This window comes from Amblyomma americanum, chromosome 4 (assembly GCF_052857255.1).
Source record: "Amblyomma americanum isolate KBUSLIRL-KWMA chromosome 4, ASM5285725v1, whole genome shotgun sequence".
NCBI classification, from domain to species: domain Eukaryota; kingdom Metazoa; phylum Arthropoda; class Arachnida; order Ixodida; family Ixodidae; genus Amblyomma; species Amblyomma americanum.
Window position 1 is genome coordinate 33,517,237 of NC_135500.1, and position 15,390 is coordinate 33,532,626.

A 15,390-nucleotide genomic window follows, 5' to 3' on the forward strand; every position below is an offset into this window, starting at 1 on the left:
GCTAGTAACATTATGAAATTAAAGCAGACGGTAGCACTTCAGCTAAGAGTGCATTCGTTTATGTTGGAAAAAGTAGCTATCACGATAATAAACGAGCGTTCTGACGGTGAGAAACGGATATTTTGAAACAACTTTTTTTTTTCATCGTTCTCAGTCCGACCGCGGTAGGCGCCCTTTTCCGTTCGGCTCCTCGTTGTGTGCGAGAAGCGTGCTTTGTTGCTTGTGTCTTTGTGCGTATTTCAAAGAAATTAGGTTGTGCCTGGTTAGCGTGCTGCCGTAATCATGAGCGACGAATCGCAAGTTAGAAAGAAGTGTGAAATTGCCATGAAGATTGCCGCTGTGGCATCATTACGCGCGGCGGCGGATGCGGATAAGGCGCACGGTGACGCACTGGAGGAACAACTTCTCGCAAACATTGCCCATTGCAAAGCCGTCGCGTTCCTTCCGCGAACTGTGTACCGCAGTAGGTGGGTGTATCCCCGCAACGAGCGATGGTTTGAGGATACTTTGCCGAACCTCGGAGACCAGCATTTTCGACAGGCGTTCCGCGTTGGCCCGGCTGCTTTTCGGTACCTTGTGGAGCGGTGCCGACCTGCAATGCAGCGTGAACATACAAATATGCGGGAGGCCATCAGTGTGGAAAAGAGAATCGGCATCGGCCTTTTCAAGCTCTGCTCAGCTGCCGAAGACCGGGTGGTAGCTATAGTCTTTGGTGTTGGGCGGTCAACTGTGAACACTATATATAGGGAGTTTGCCGAGACTGTGGTGGATGTGCTCGAACCGGAGTGGGTCCGAATGATGGCACCAAACGAGATGGATGAACATGTTAGCGAGTTTTACGCTATGACAGGATTCCCGCAAGCAGTGGGGGCCTTGGATGGCTGCCATTTCCCGGTGTCTCCACCCCACTTGAATGCGGTGGACTATAGGAAGTACAAAGGCTGGCAAGTGTTTTTTTCTTGGTTTTCTCTTGGTTTTTCCTTAGTGCATTACGTAGTTGGCATAACTGATGTGAAACAAGGTAGTTTTTACAATATGTGAATTTACCTTCATGGCTACTTACAATGCTGCATCATTCTTTCAATGTGTATTTAATTTCCATGGATCTAAAAAAATCCTTCGCAATCTAATATCACCTTTACAGCCTGTCACCTCTATTTATAATGTTATTTTCAGTAATCATATGTATACAAGTTCGGCTTCATCCACACACAGCCATGTATACTGTTCCACATCTAAGGTGAATATGTGTGCTAATTCTATTAGATGCTCACAAACTATTGAGCAGGTGCAGGCAGGGCATGGAGCTGTCACTGCTCTCATGCGTCTTGCACAGCCACAAGGATGTGAACATTACTCGCGTTCGATGTCCTGAAGAGCTTCTGTTTTCACCTTAGAAGTAGACGACCCGCTACAGCATTAGGCTTCTTCTGATCTACTGTTTTTAAATACACGCTAAATAGTTCCATAATGTAACCTTGTGCATACAAAATGTTCTTTTCTTTTGTGCAGGTACAGTGTCATCCTTCTGGCCCTTGTGGACCATAAATACCGGTTTCGGTATGTTTCTGCAGGCAGCCCAGGACGATGCCACGACTCCCATGTGTACAGTCAGTCGGATCTGGCTGAAACAGTTGAAGGGCCGTTATTCAAGACGCCGGTCACAGTGATTAATGGCACTGCTGTGCCCCCGATTATCCTTTGCGACCAGGCGTTTGCCCTGACAGGGCATCTCATGAAACCCTTCCCGCATAATGGCCCTTTACAGGAGGAAAAAAGACTGTTCAATTACCATCTGTCGAAAACACGAAGGATTGTTGAAAATGCGTTTGGGAGAATGAAAGCCCGCTTTCGATACACCATGAAAAGGATGGAGTGCGAGATCAGGCATGTGCCTGTGATTATTAGAGCCTGCTGTACACTTAACAACATGTGTGAACATTTTGGTGCCCGGCTACAGCAGCAATGGTTGGATGAGGTTTCTCAGCATGACAGAGCTTTTGAACAACCTGCTCATACTACGCAGTTAGAAGTTGAGAGTGGGGCTAGTGTTCGGGCAGCTCTTGTGCATTACTTTCAGCAGCTGCAGTAGAAGGCCGCTTAACATGACGAAGAGGGCTGCCCATGTTTTGTACCTATAAGCAGCATACCTAATCCTAGGTAGCATTTGGTGCCAATGTGGGACTGCAGCAGGTCTAGTTTTGTGTCTTGCAACCTTCCGCTGCAAACCTTCCTGAATGAGTGGTTTTCTTGCACAAACAAAATCAGAAGAATGGGTTACCTCAATCACCACGTCAACTTCTTAACCTATATGTCTAACAGCCAGGTTAATTAACTGACTTCAGTGGGGTTTCCCAACTAATTTCGTTGGTGTGAGAAGCACTCCTTCAGGGCAATTTCTGACGTGGCATGATCTGGACATGGTTAACCTCGTGCAAGACACGCAAGCACTGATATGGATATATGTGTCAATATGCGTCTTGTGTGAACAAATGTCTTTGTATACAGTGTCAGTACTTTCACAATTAGTTATTGCTAGTGCAAGACAGTGCGCATCAATTTTGCCTTGTTCTTTCGCCCTTGCCTTTTCTGAGGTACTTTTTGTCGCTTTGTTGTTAAACTTGCACAGCTGTCAGTACTCTATCGCAACACTGCCTTGCGCCTTTCACGCAGCCTGTGGCCCAATAGTAGCATGTACATGAATGCAAGCTGAGATTTATACATTTTATTTCTTCAGGAAGTCCTTCAGCACCTCAACGAGGTCTTCTTCGGCTTTTACTTGTCGCTCACGAAGCCGAAGCTCTTTTTCTCTATACTCCTTGAGATCCTGCCGAAGGAGACGGTGCTCCTCCAGCAGACATTGCTGGGTTTCTTGGGCTGATGAAAGTGGTCGCTTCCGCTTCCGCTGCTGGCGGCTGGTAATAGCCACAACTGTGGTAGTGCTTGCTGTGGCCCGCAGGTGTGGTGGAGGGTCTTGCGTAGGGTCTTCTGCAGCAGCAGATGTGTCAGCTGCCTCAGTCGTTGGTTCAAGCTCAAATGAGCTTTCATGAATGTCGCCAATCTCCATGGCGGAGATAATCTGCATGAAGAGCGTTTGAAACAATGATGAAACAATAACAGGAGGTCAAGCACATGCTCACAAAGAAATTGAACAAATAACCCTCAAGCTATGCTTTCTTTCAGGGCTCTGATAAGTGTTGTCCATGAAAACATTTATGTTTACAGTGGTGAATCATTTTTTGCCTGCCGTCGCAAGAGTGTTACAACCGAAATGAGCCTCTGTCCATTACACCTCAGTAACAAACAGAGCTGTGAACACCTGCTGATATGTTTTAACTTGCCACTTAGCGTGATTTACAAATCGTGTATTATTCATATGTTTGATACACCTTCATGTCATAACATATATAAAGGTGTTGTCATCCAAAATAAACGATACAAAGCCTTCGATCAGCAACTTATGAACAGTGGTTTGTTGTGCAGTGCGCCTTCAGACTCCAACCAATAAAAATTTACAAATCTGGTATTATTCATATGTTTGATACACCTTCATGTAATAACATATGTAAAGGTGTTGTCATCCAAAATAAATGATACAAAGCCTTCGATGAGCAACTTATGAACAGTGGTTTGTTGTGCAGTGCGGCTTCAGACTCCAACCAATAAAAATTTACAAATCTTGTATTATTCAGATGTTTGCTGCACCTTCATCTCATAACATATGTAAAGGTGTTGTCATCCAAAATAAACGATACAAAGCCTTCGATGTTGAGAAGTCATCCTTGCAGATGGAGATTCATATTCTTCCAAGAAAATTACCTCTTCAACTGTGCTGACAGGTTGGCAGCTGCTCTCTTCCACCAGAGAGCGGTCGTTTACTGGCAGGCTTCCCAAAAATCTGTGCAGCTCCCAGTAGAATGTCCAGGGTATGGCACCCTGGCCAGTGTGCTTTCGTGACCACCTCCTGCAAACAGTCCCATGAGCACTACGATCCCAACACTCAGGTAGTCAAAAGAGTATCTCGTACAAATGCCCATTTTAACTGCTGCTACTGAATAAACAAGGCTACTGCGGCAAGTACGCATTTTCGCACACTGCACGTTGTGTGAAAAGCAAGCTGCCCCAAACCCAATGCAGCAGCCGCTCGCGCATAACGTGAGTCAAAACTATGCCTCACCTGTCGCATGTTTTGAAAGCTGCCGCGCGGTTATCATAGCACAAAATTTCGCAACACTTAGGAGTCTAATTTAAATCCGCGGTATATATAAAAGTAGCACTTGGCTAAGTTCACTACTCACCGATATTCTGTTGTCAGGTTTTCTATTTTTGAGTGCACCTGCACCTTTGTCTTTGCGATGCCTTGTTCGGCCAGTGAAGTAGCAATGGCCTCGTAAACGGGCCCGTTCCGTTTCTCGCCGCGCAGTTCTGAGAGGGAGTCTTCCCAGAGACGGATAAGTGCCCAGGTTTCGCGCTCCGGCCAGTGGGTGCGCGGTCCTCTCGTTTTTTTTGCTGCGCACTTCTGCGCGCCCAACTCGGCTGTTGCCTGAGAGGCCTCAATGCTACCTGCCTCCATTAAAATTTTGTACAAAATTAAAATTAAATACGGTTAAAAACAAATCACTTTAAATATATAAAGGAGTTCAACTACATGCGAGCGGGAAAACAGAAAACACAAGCAAACGAAAAACACGCACACAACAAAGAGCAAACGAAGAAAAAACAGCAAAGCGAGATGCGCAAGCACGCCTGTGTCGATGCGGCTGCTGAAAAGCGCTCAAGTCCTTTCTTAGCAGTGTGGATGTCTTTAGTCATAGCCTCCTCTACGGTTAAGTGCACTGTAACGCAAAATTAACCATTAAATAAGATAAATTCGATATTTTTTTACGGTTCCAAAACTAAAAATTGCGTCAATTTTTTTATTCTTCGAGCTCGCTAGCTGGCGCTGCCGTCTGGGTTGCGCCTTTAAGCAACTTTAAGGCCGCTGACGGCCGCCTTTATTGCTACGGGCCTTTATCGCAAAGGTCTCGACGCTTTGCCGTGTAGATGCGTGTCACGCGCCTTTGGGGCAAAGGGCCTTAATTTCTAAGGCCTTACAAGTGCCCGTGTGACAGGGGTATAAGAAAGTTGTAGGACCGGAGAGCAGAGATATAAAGAGAAGGCGCGCTCTAATATGCCCCGGGCCGATCCCGGAGTCAGTGCAATACCGGACCGAACCCGTGCCAGAGTGCACTCTGGCGCAGCAGTCGAGTGCCCTTATCACTGAGGGGCCGAAGCTTCGTGGACTTGATGGACTGAAATATTTTTCGTCACCCTCGCCTCATATTCACACTGTAAAATATTTTGTCTGCCTCGGACATCCTCACATTAACTTTCAGTTGTTTAGACATGCCGATTGCTACATAATAGCGTTTGAATTAAGGAGTAGTAAACTTAAAGCGAAAATTATCGACTGCTACGTGAGTGAAATAAACCTGAGCTTATCGCGCGAAATTTGCATTCCTCCATTGAAACCTGCATTCTTGCAAATCGGTGCACCTGAACGTCTAAAATGCATGTGGCGAAGCTAGGTGGTTCACCACGAATGAAAAGAAAATTTCTTTAATGGCGAATTTTATTTGGGAGCCCTCCACTACGGCCCCTCTTTCTTCGTTTCATCTTTCACTCCCTCCTTTATTCCTTCCCTTACGGCGCGGTTCAGGTATCCGCCGATATATGAGACAGACACTGCGCCATTTCCTTCCCCGAAAACCAATAATTATAATAATAATAACAACAACAACTACAATAATAATAATATTAATAATAATAATAATAATAATAATAATAATAATAATAATAATAATAATAATAATAATAATAATAATAATAATAATAATAATAATAATAATAATAATAATAATAATAATAATATTGTTTCTAAGCACAAGACGCGAGATGCATGGCAAATTCACTGGCTGAGTGACACAGTATTCAGCTGTTTGGATTGTTACTCGGCTGAGTCTGGCAGTTAAGCGATTCTAGAAATTACAGTGAAGACAATGCACCTCTTTCACTCAGAAATCAGTCGGATCTTGCTAGCATATTAAGGCGATAAGAAAAAATGCGTTTTTGTTGCCGGACGTTTAACCGAGCAAAAGCACTGAATAAAGCGCAGACAAAGGAAATAAAGATGCACACGGCAAACGAAATGAAAATTTCCTGAATAATCTGAGCGATAACTTCTCATTGACGTCCGTCGTGAGTGGCGCGGGCAGCTTTCGAAGCTGCCCGGATAGTGAACAAGGGAGCCGTAGTGCTCCCGAAACGTCTTTTCATCTTTTGACTTTGGCCAGTGACCAGCAATCTGCATCAGCTCTCGAAGAGCTGCCGAAAGTGTCCCATCGTTAGCCGAGCGTTGATGTGTGAACAGATGTTCAAATTATTGAACATGTGAATCGCATTCTTCCTTAACTGAATTGTGGTTCTAGTCAGCTGAAGGATCAAACCATTCCGAATCGCGAAACAATTCCGACTACGAGGAGTGTACGAACACCATTCCGTCCGTTATAATGCTCGGGGTTTTGGCGTTGGAAGCCAGGATCATCAGTTTTTTTGTTCAAAACTTCACTGCACCGCCTCCTGTGCATTAAGGAGCGCGAAATTGGCGCTCAGCGCTGAAAATACACTACGGGTAATAAAAGATTTCACGATCGATTTCGTATACCACAGATAGAGGGATAAGCAGAACAAAAGAATTCATCGGTACCATAGTAGCACAACTGCATCAGCAAACATATCATCATGCAAGGTATTCAGAAAGGCAATCTTTGAAAAGTTGGATGAATCACACTTTTGTTGACCAAAGAAAGAGGCTGGCCTTCCTTACTGCGAAGCTCGTGACAATCAGGAAAACTCAAGAAGTTGGAACGCCGTCGGCAAGGCTTCCACGCTCTTCTCAAGAAATCCCTATCCAGCAAACAAGTGACTATCTACCTATGTCAACTGCGAAGTGACGAAATAGTTTTGGAATATCTCACCGATTGGTTTGACACAACAATGAATTGAAATCCAAAGAGACATTAGTGTAATTATGAACAAAAACGTAGCGTATGGACGGGACGAAGAAGGGCGAAGACAGGACGGTTGCTACCGTCCCGTCCATATGCTACGTTTTTGTTTATATGTCTGACCAACTGGCCCCTCAGTATTCTCTGTTAAACATTAGTGTAAGCATGCGATAACTATAGGGAATTCATTTTTCATCCATGTGAACAAAAAATCGCAAACCAGGTTTTGCTTAGAGTATGCATGTTACGGTTTATGGTTAATGAAGGTTTAGCGTCCCAAAGCGACTCAGGCTATGAGGCACGCCGTAGTGAAAGGCTCCGGAAGTTTTGACCACCTGGGGTTCTTTAACGTGCACTGACATTGCGCTGTACACGAGCTCCTGGAATTTTGCCTCCATCGAAATGTGACCGCCACGGCCGAAATCGAATCCGCGCCTTTCGGATCAGCAGCCGAGCGCCATAACCACTGAGCCGCCACGGCGGCAAGGTGGAAGGTGGTGCTTCAAAATATTTCAAAGAAGCATGAAGTTTCTTCAATAGCCTCATAAGGGCTGAGAACTTTACTTTTTGAGACGAAACATGAATGCATTTTCTTAGGGCAGATAGTCGCTGATCATGACCACGGGATGGAAATAGCAAGAGAATAAATGCCAATTAGCAGGCACACTCCGCTCATGTATAGCACATTTCTAAAACTCTTCAAGACAAAAACATTAAACACTTTTATCTCGCCCGCACTTACCTGTGAAGCGGAAACCTTGCCTATGCTTACGAAAAGCCTTGAAATTAGGTTGCGCACAGCACAGCGGACTATGGAAATAACATGATAGATGCAACGTTGAGACACAGGAAGAGAGAATAATTGGCCAGAAAACAAACTCGGCTCAATGAAAGCATATTTGAAATCAAGCACAAACGTAACTGCAAGCAGATGTGATGCAAATGTTGATAACCGATGGCTATAAGTGGTAGCAAAGGATCTTAAGAGGCAGCAAGCAAACAGGTGGCCGAAAATCAGATGGGCAGGTGAGATTAAGTAGTTTCCGGGGATAAGGTTGCCGAACCTGTCAAATGACATGATTAGTTTCAGGGATATGGGAGAAGCCGCTGTCCTTAGCTGGGATTAGTCAGGCTTATTTGCAAGAGGGTGATGATTAGAGAGGTAATATAGCGCACGTGGCCTCATATGGGACACCAAGAGAAGCTTGTGCCACTCAGGTGTGCAAACAGGTGCAAGCTTCTTTCATATATATATATATATATATATATATATATATATATATATATATATATATATATATATATATATATATATATATAAATTATGTGTGCGTGTGTCACGGATCTCTCAGGAGAACACTCGGACTGAAAGAATGGACTAGGCGACGGGTGTACCCACACAAACGCACATTTAATACACCCTACGTAACACACACACTAGAACACAAAACTGACAAAACTAACACAACACACAAAGGCTATAAATACACACGACCCGGGCACACTACTACCAGCGTTTACTACTAGCGTTCTACTATTCGTGGTCGGCGTTCGTGCTCACGGTGGGCTCGGTGTGGCTGCGGCGTTGTATGGATCCCGTAGCCGACGTCGAGGCGGCGTTCGGCGTGCTAGGGCTGGCGTTGCTGGCGGCGTTCGACGTGCTTGGGCTGGCGTCGCTGGCTGCGTCGTACAAGCTCCAGGTCCAAGCGCCCGTGGAGGTGATGCCGGTGTTGGTGGCGTTGGGGCACCACCCGGATGGGTGGCAACAGCGCTGGAGACACCTCTGGCCGTTGCAGGTGGTAGCGTCCTCTGTTGACTCCCAGGAACAGGCTCAGGCACGGCAGGAAGTCCACAATGCGATGTCGTAGAACGTGAGCTCACCGGAGCAGTAGCCGGCGTCGCTCTCTTCCAGCCGATGTGTCCCTGACCTGCCGGAGCCTCCGCTTCTCTGCTGTTCCCCCTGTGCCTCGCTCTCACTCGCCCTTTTATAGCCTCGGTGTTAGTCCTCGTAAGCCTTGTCGTCGTCTTCTCTTCTCCACCAATAATCTCTCTCCACCTCACCGAATGCCTCTCCACCAATCATCTCTCTCCACCTCAACGAATGCTTCTTCTTCCTCTTCTTTATTCTTCGGTTAATTCGCGTCGTCTTCTTCACATCTTTTTCCTTTTAAATTTATTTAGGTTTCCTAATATATGTGACAAGGGCCCCCTCTCTCATGAGTTTTTCCATGAAAAACTGATCACGTCACCCTCTTCTCCGAGCCAGCCAGCCAAGAGACTATCTTTGGCGATTCTGATCCCAGTACACACCACACCGCAGATGTCCATCACACACCAAAAGCACACCACTAACACAGCACACCAAACGGCGTTTTCAGAACACTAACACACCACTGCCGTTGTCCGTACAGAGTCCTTAATAAACATGTTCGTGTCCCCAACACGCACCCTTGTATGATCACAACACCAACAGCAGCAACAAAATAAATCTCAGAGATACATTAACACAGCAACAACAACAAATCAACAACACCAAAAAGATACGTTCAAGAGATAGCTAGAGCTGTTTGATTCTCTTCTAGCAAAAGTACGGTTCCTAATACTCTTTCTGGTACTTCAGTGTGAAGAACAAATTATTTATCCAATGCCAATAGCCGCTCTTTGAAGCGGTAGGTCGATGGCTGGCGCCTTGCCCAGAGCTACGGACCAACTCTTCCCTTCGGAACTGTGCGCTGGCACACGTCACATGAGCGAACAAAGCGCTTAACGTCACTCTGAACACCCGGCCAAAAGAACTCCTCGGTGATCCTAGACACCGTTTTTTGAACACCCTGGTGTCCGGCCATAATGGCGTCATGTCCTAAGCGTAGCACGGTCTCTCGCATATCTCTTGGTAACACCAGCTGTTGGACCCGCCTTCCGGAACAAAATGTGCATTCCCTGTGCAGGAGAACATTTACCAATTGATACTCGAATGACGTCCGACTCTTCTTTCTTTTTGCTCTTTCCCCCACTATTTCGAAGCAAGCCTACAAGCTCGGGTCTTCTTTACGCCTAATTGCAATTTCGCCCGGTGTTACGCTCAGGCACATCGCAACAGGAGTAGAGAGCGGACGCTTCGTTGCCCGGGCTGTCGCTTGAGCTCTTGTTTCCACTGCCGACGAGAAGCTGATTCCACCCGTCTGAGCTGTCGCGGGCCTTTACTCCTTTGGATGTTCTTCAATGTCGAACATCCTCCACTCGTAATCGGGGTCTTCGACACTTCTTGCACCCGTAATGTTTCCCAGGATGAGATCGTAGATGGGCTGGTCTACGCATTTTGCCACTACCTGCCCAGTATAATATGGCGTGGACACTAGAATCCTTGCTTCAGGAAGGTACCTCACTGTGCTATCTACAAGAGTGACGGCCGACGCTTCCCCTGTAAGATCCCCGTCCTTCACTAGGCTTCTCCGAACCAAGACTGTGCTGGCTCTGCTGTCTCTAAGCACCAATATAGGACGGTCCCCTATTTGCCCAATCACCACTGGCATTGCTGCTTCCGACTTGGGTGTTCCCCTCACTGCCTCATTTTCCAGCGGCGTTTGCTTTCCTTTCAGCTGTGGAACTTCGGGTGGCGTGATAAGTTCTACCCTAGAGTCGACGACGCATGCAGCGTGGTCCTGAGTTCTGTATCGGCACTCATCCAGAGTATGACCCCTCCTCTTACAACCTTGACACACAATCTGTGTTTTTTGGGCAGCATTACTAGTCCGACAGTCAGCTGCACAGTGTCCCACCTTGCCGATGAGAAAACACCTTACTGGCGCCTAAGATGCACCGCCATATGCTCTTAGTTTTTCCGCATCTTTCTCTAGGTTCTTTTGGGTTTCCTCCTTTGCCTTACTCATATTTCTTAACCCTTGAGCCTCGAGGAATTGGTCTGCAGTGTCGGCGAACTCTTCCAACGAACACAACTTTCTTTCTTTTAGGAATAGCGCCAGCTTTGAGCTGCAAAACGCTAAATATTGCTCTGTGACCAGCTTGTCACGCACACCTTCAAAACTCTTTTCTGTGTTTGACATATCAAGCCACCTATCAAAAGAGTTGGATAGCCTGCAGGAAAAGTGCTTAGCGGTTTCCGAATCCTCAGGTATCGCGGTGCGAAATCTGTCACGAAAACCCTCTGCCATAAGCCTGAATCTTTGGAGGAGTGCCTTTTTGACTTTCTCGTAGCCCATGGAATCAGCAGCAGGCATCCTTCCAAACACATTCAGCGCCTCTCCGACTAAACACATGTGCAATGCCGTGGCCCATTAACTGCGCTCCCAGCCTAGCCCCAAAGCTATCCACTCAAATCGTTGCAGATATGCATCCAGGTCATCTCTTTTGTCATCGAAAGGAGCAATCAGATTTCTTGGGCAAACTCTGTCCGGTCTAGGAGATTCTGTACCCGCTAAGGAACGCTGATCTTTGTCCGTGATCTCCTCATATCCTCCCGCGACATGCGAATGTTTCCACAAAATAAACTCCTTCTCCCGTTCTATCCTTCTTTTCTCCTGTTCTTCTGCCTCGCGAGCTCTTCTAGCTTCTCGCTCTTCTGCTTCGCGAGCTCTTTTCTGTTCTCGCTCTTCTGCCTCGCGAGCTCTCTCATCTGCTTCGCGAGCATCTGCGCATGCTTGCGCCATTTCCTCTCTCTGTCTATCTGCCTCCTCTTTCTGCTGGTCGCAGAGACGCGTCGCCTCTTCCTTGCTTAACACAAGCTTGAGCGCCAGTTCTAACGTTCTTGCCAAATCCATACTTTCTGCGGTCTAGTGATCGGAAAGATCCGAGACAAAGCAAAAAAGAAAAAGGAAATGTATCCTGGCACAGGCTCGCCACTTATCTTTGTCACGGATCTCTCCGGAGAACACTCGGACTGAAAGAATGGACTAGGCGACGGGTGTACTCACACAAACGAACATTTAATACACCCTACGTGACACACACAGTAGAACACAAAACTAACAAAACTAACACAACACACAAAGGCTATAAATACACACGACACGGGCACACTACTAGCAGCGTCTACAACTAGCATTCTACTATTCGTGGTCGGCGTTCGTGCGCACGCTTGGTTCGGTGTGGCTGCGGCGTTGTATGGATCCCGTAGCCGACGTCGAGGCGGCGTTCGACATGCTTGGGCTGGCGTCGCTGGCTGCGTCGTACAAGCTCCAGGTCCAAGCGCCCGTGGAGGTGATGCCGGTGTTGTTGGCGTTGGGGCACCACCCCGATGGGTGGCAACAGCGCTGGAGACACCCCTGGCCGTAGCAGGTGGTAGCGTCCTCTGTTGACTCCCCGGAACAGGCTCAGGCACGGCAGGAAGTCCACGATGCGATGTCGTAGAACGTGAGCTCACCGTAGCAGTAGCCGGCGTCGCTCTCTTCCAGCCGATGTGTCCCTGACCTGCCGGAGATTACGCTTCTCTGCTGTTCCCCCCTGTGCCTCGCTCTCACTCGCCCTTTTATAGCCTCGGTGTTAGTCCACGTAAGCCTTGTCGTCGTCTTCTCTTCTCCACCAACCATCTCTCTCTGCCTCACCGAATGCTTCTCCACGAATTATCTCTCTCCACCTCAACGAATGCTTCTTCTTCCTCTTCTTTACTCTTCGGTTAATTCGCGTCGTCTTCTTCTAACCTTTTTCCTTTAAAATTTATTTAGGCTCCTTAATATGTAACAGCCTGATGTGTGTGTGTTTGTGTGAAGGAAGCCAACAGCTTCCTTTGTGGGACACGAAATTCGGAGGTCGTGGTTTGGGATCCCTTGGGTTAGGATCGGACGGTTGCTATTTCTTCTGCTTCATAATTAATTTCCTTTAAGCGAGAGATTCCTGGACATATTATCCTCCCGCCATTCAGCACTACACATTATAAAAACTGGAAACATTCCCTTATGCACCTTGGTTTCGGTGACTGTTGGCTTCCTGCATTTGTTTGTCGTGCGAGCCCCTCATACCCATTCCTTTGATTCCCTTGATTATATATATATATATATATATATATATATATATATATATATATATATATATATATATATATATATATATATATATATATATATATACATTAAGAACACAGCACTCTACTAATACCGCAGACACAGCACAGCACAGTATTAAGAGCACAGCTCAGTAATAAGCACAGCGTCACGAACAACCAGCGGAACCGTCCAGGCACAGATCAGAGACCGCGTTCAGTTCAGAGCACGCACGAGCGACCGAGCGTTCGGCGCTCGAGGTTCGGAGTGTTCGGCGCTCGAGCTTCGCAGTGTTCGGCGCTTCTCGTCTTTGTTGAGCGCCAGCCTCTGAAGATTCCAAAGCCCGTGTCCAGACTTACGATTCCCCCCGGGCGAAAAGGCGACATCCTGGCGGCCTAGGGCGATGTGACGACGGCGGGGTCGTAGTAAGATTTGAGGCGGGTCGTGTGGACAATTTCTCGGCCTTGGCGGCGATGATCAGGAGATGGCATAAGGGGTTCGATGAGGTAATTGACGGGGGATGTCTGCTGAAGAATATGGTAGGGTCCCTGGTACTTGCTAACAAGTTTGGAGGAAAGGCCGGGACCTGAAGAGGGTACGCAGAGCTAGACAAGAGTCAGGAAGGTAAGCGGGAGGAAGTGCAGGGGGATCGCGGGTGCTTTTCTGCTGCTGCTGGGTGTAAGAAGTGAAGGACCGGGCAAGCTATCGGCATTCTTCGGGATAAGTGGCGGCTTGAGTAAGAGTTGTAAATTCGGAAGCATCAGGGCGGTAGGGTAGAATGGTGTCCATTGTGCAAGAAGGCTCACGGCCGTACAGGAGAAAGTACGGAGAGAATCCGATGGTGGCTTGAGCAGCGGAGTTATAAGCGTATGTGACGAAACGGAGAACGCGGTCCCAGTTACAATGGTCGGAAGCAACATACATGGCCAGCATGTCGCCGAGGGTGCGATTAAAACGCTCAACCATGCCATTTGTCTCGGAATGGTAGGCGGAGCTGGTGCGGTGAACAACGTTGCATTACTGAAGGAGAGCTTCAACAACTTCTGAGAGGAAGGCAGGACCTCGATCACTGAGCAGCTCTTTGGGCGCACCATGGCGAAGAATAATGCGATGGAGAATGAAGGATGCAATGCCGTGGGCTGTAGCGGATGGTAAAGGCGATGTTTCAGCGTAACGTGTAAGGTGGTCATGGCAACGATGATCCAGCGGTTCCCGGTTGATGTGCTGGGAAGAAGGCGGTAGAGGTCGATGCCAACACGCTCGAAGGGCTGTACTGGGCAAGGCAGTGGCTGCATAGGAGCGGCGGGTCGGCGAGGTGGATGTTTTCGTCGCTGGCATGCGGTGCAGGACTGAACGAACTGGCGGACGTAACAGGCCATTCCACACCAGTAGTACCGCTGTCGTAGACGGGTGAAAGTCTTCAAGAATGCGGCATGGGCACACTGGGGATCATCGTGGTAGGAAGAGCAACTGAAGGAGCGCAGATGTGTCGGAATGACGAGAAGCCACTTGCGACCATCCGGGAGATAGTTGCGGCGGTAAAGGAGCTCGTCTCGGATGGCGAAATGGTGGGACTGACGACGGAGAGCACGGGAAGGAGGTCAAGACGATTGGCCAGATAGGAGATCAAAAAGGCAAGTGATCCACGGGTGTTTGCGTTGCTCGGAAGCCATATCAGCGAACTCAAACTTCAAAGAAGGCAGGGCGGATATACAAGGCGCTGCTTCAGATGGTACAGGGGAACGTGACAGGGCGTCAGCATCGGCATGTTGGCGGCCGGAACGATAGATAACGCGAACGTCGTTCTCTTGGAGTCGCAGAGCCCATCGCGCCAGTCGACCAGAGGGATCTTTCGAAGAGGACAGCCAGCAGAGGGCGTAGTGATCGGTGACGACGTCAAAAGGGCGCCAGTACAGGTAGGGGCGAAATTTGACGATCGCCCAAAGGATGGCTAAACACTCCTTCTCGGTGACAGAATAGTTGGCTTCAGCTTTAGTGAGTGTCCGGCTAGCGTAAACGACGACGTATTCGTCAAAGCCTTGCTTGCGTTGAGCGAGTACTGCACCGAGGCCGACGCCGCTGGCATCGGTGTGGAGTTCAGTCGGAGAACGAGGGTCGAAGTTACTCAGAATTGGTGGAGTGGTGATGTGGAGTTCGCTGACCTTTCCGCGAACTCGTTGATATTGTGTCCGCAGGGAAGGCCGCTCCAGTGGGGTCAGAAGTCCCCAACAAAGGAGCCCGTCCCTTCCCTGGCTCCCCTTCGTGCAGCGGACGTCCTCGTTTACGTCGCCGCGCCGTCACGGGGATGACCCGCCAGGAAAAACGCTAACCATGTAGAGCTGTCGACA

General features: G+C 47.9%; 1 protein-coding gene across 1 annotated transcript; it reads left to right on the top strand.

Annotated features, from left to right (window-relative positions):
• Window positions 1-464: 464 nt before the first annotated feature.
• LOC144129446 (uncharacterized) lies at window positions 465-2,092 on the top strand. Its single transcript, XM_077663629.1, has 2 exons — window positions 465-944; window positions 1,513-2,092. Exons 1-2 carry the CDS (start codon window positions 598-600, stop codon window positions 2,090-2,092), a joined length of 927 nt encoding a protein of 308 aa, XP_077519755.1. The 5' UTR covers window positions 465-597.
• Window positions 2,093-15,390: the final 13,298 nt, after the last annotated feature.

Excerpts from the sequence above, each read along its gene's own strand:
- LOC144129446 (XM_077663629.1), top strand. The coding sequence starts at position 598 with ATGCAGCGTGAACATACAAATATGCGGGAGGCCATCAGTGTGGAAAAG. Across the intron at positions 945-1,512 it reads TATAGGAAGTACAAAGGCTG|GTACAGTGTCATCCTTCTGG; the intron begins GCAAGTGTTTTT and ends TCTTTTGTGCAG.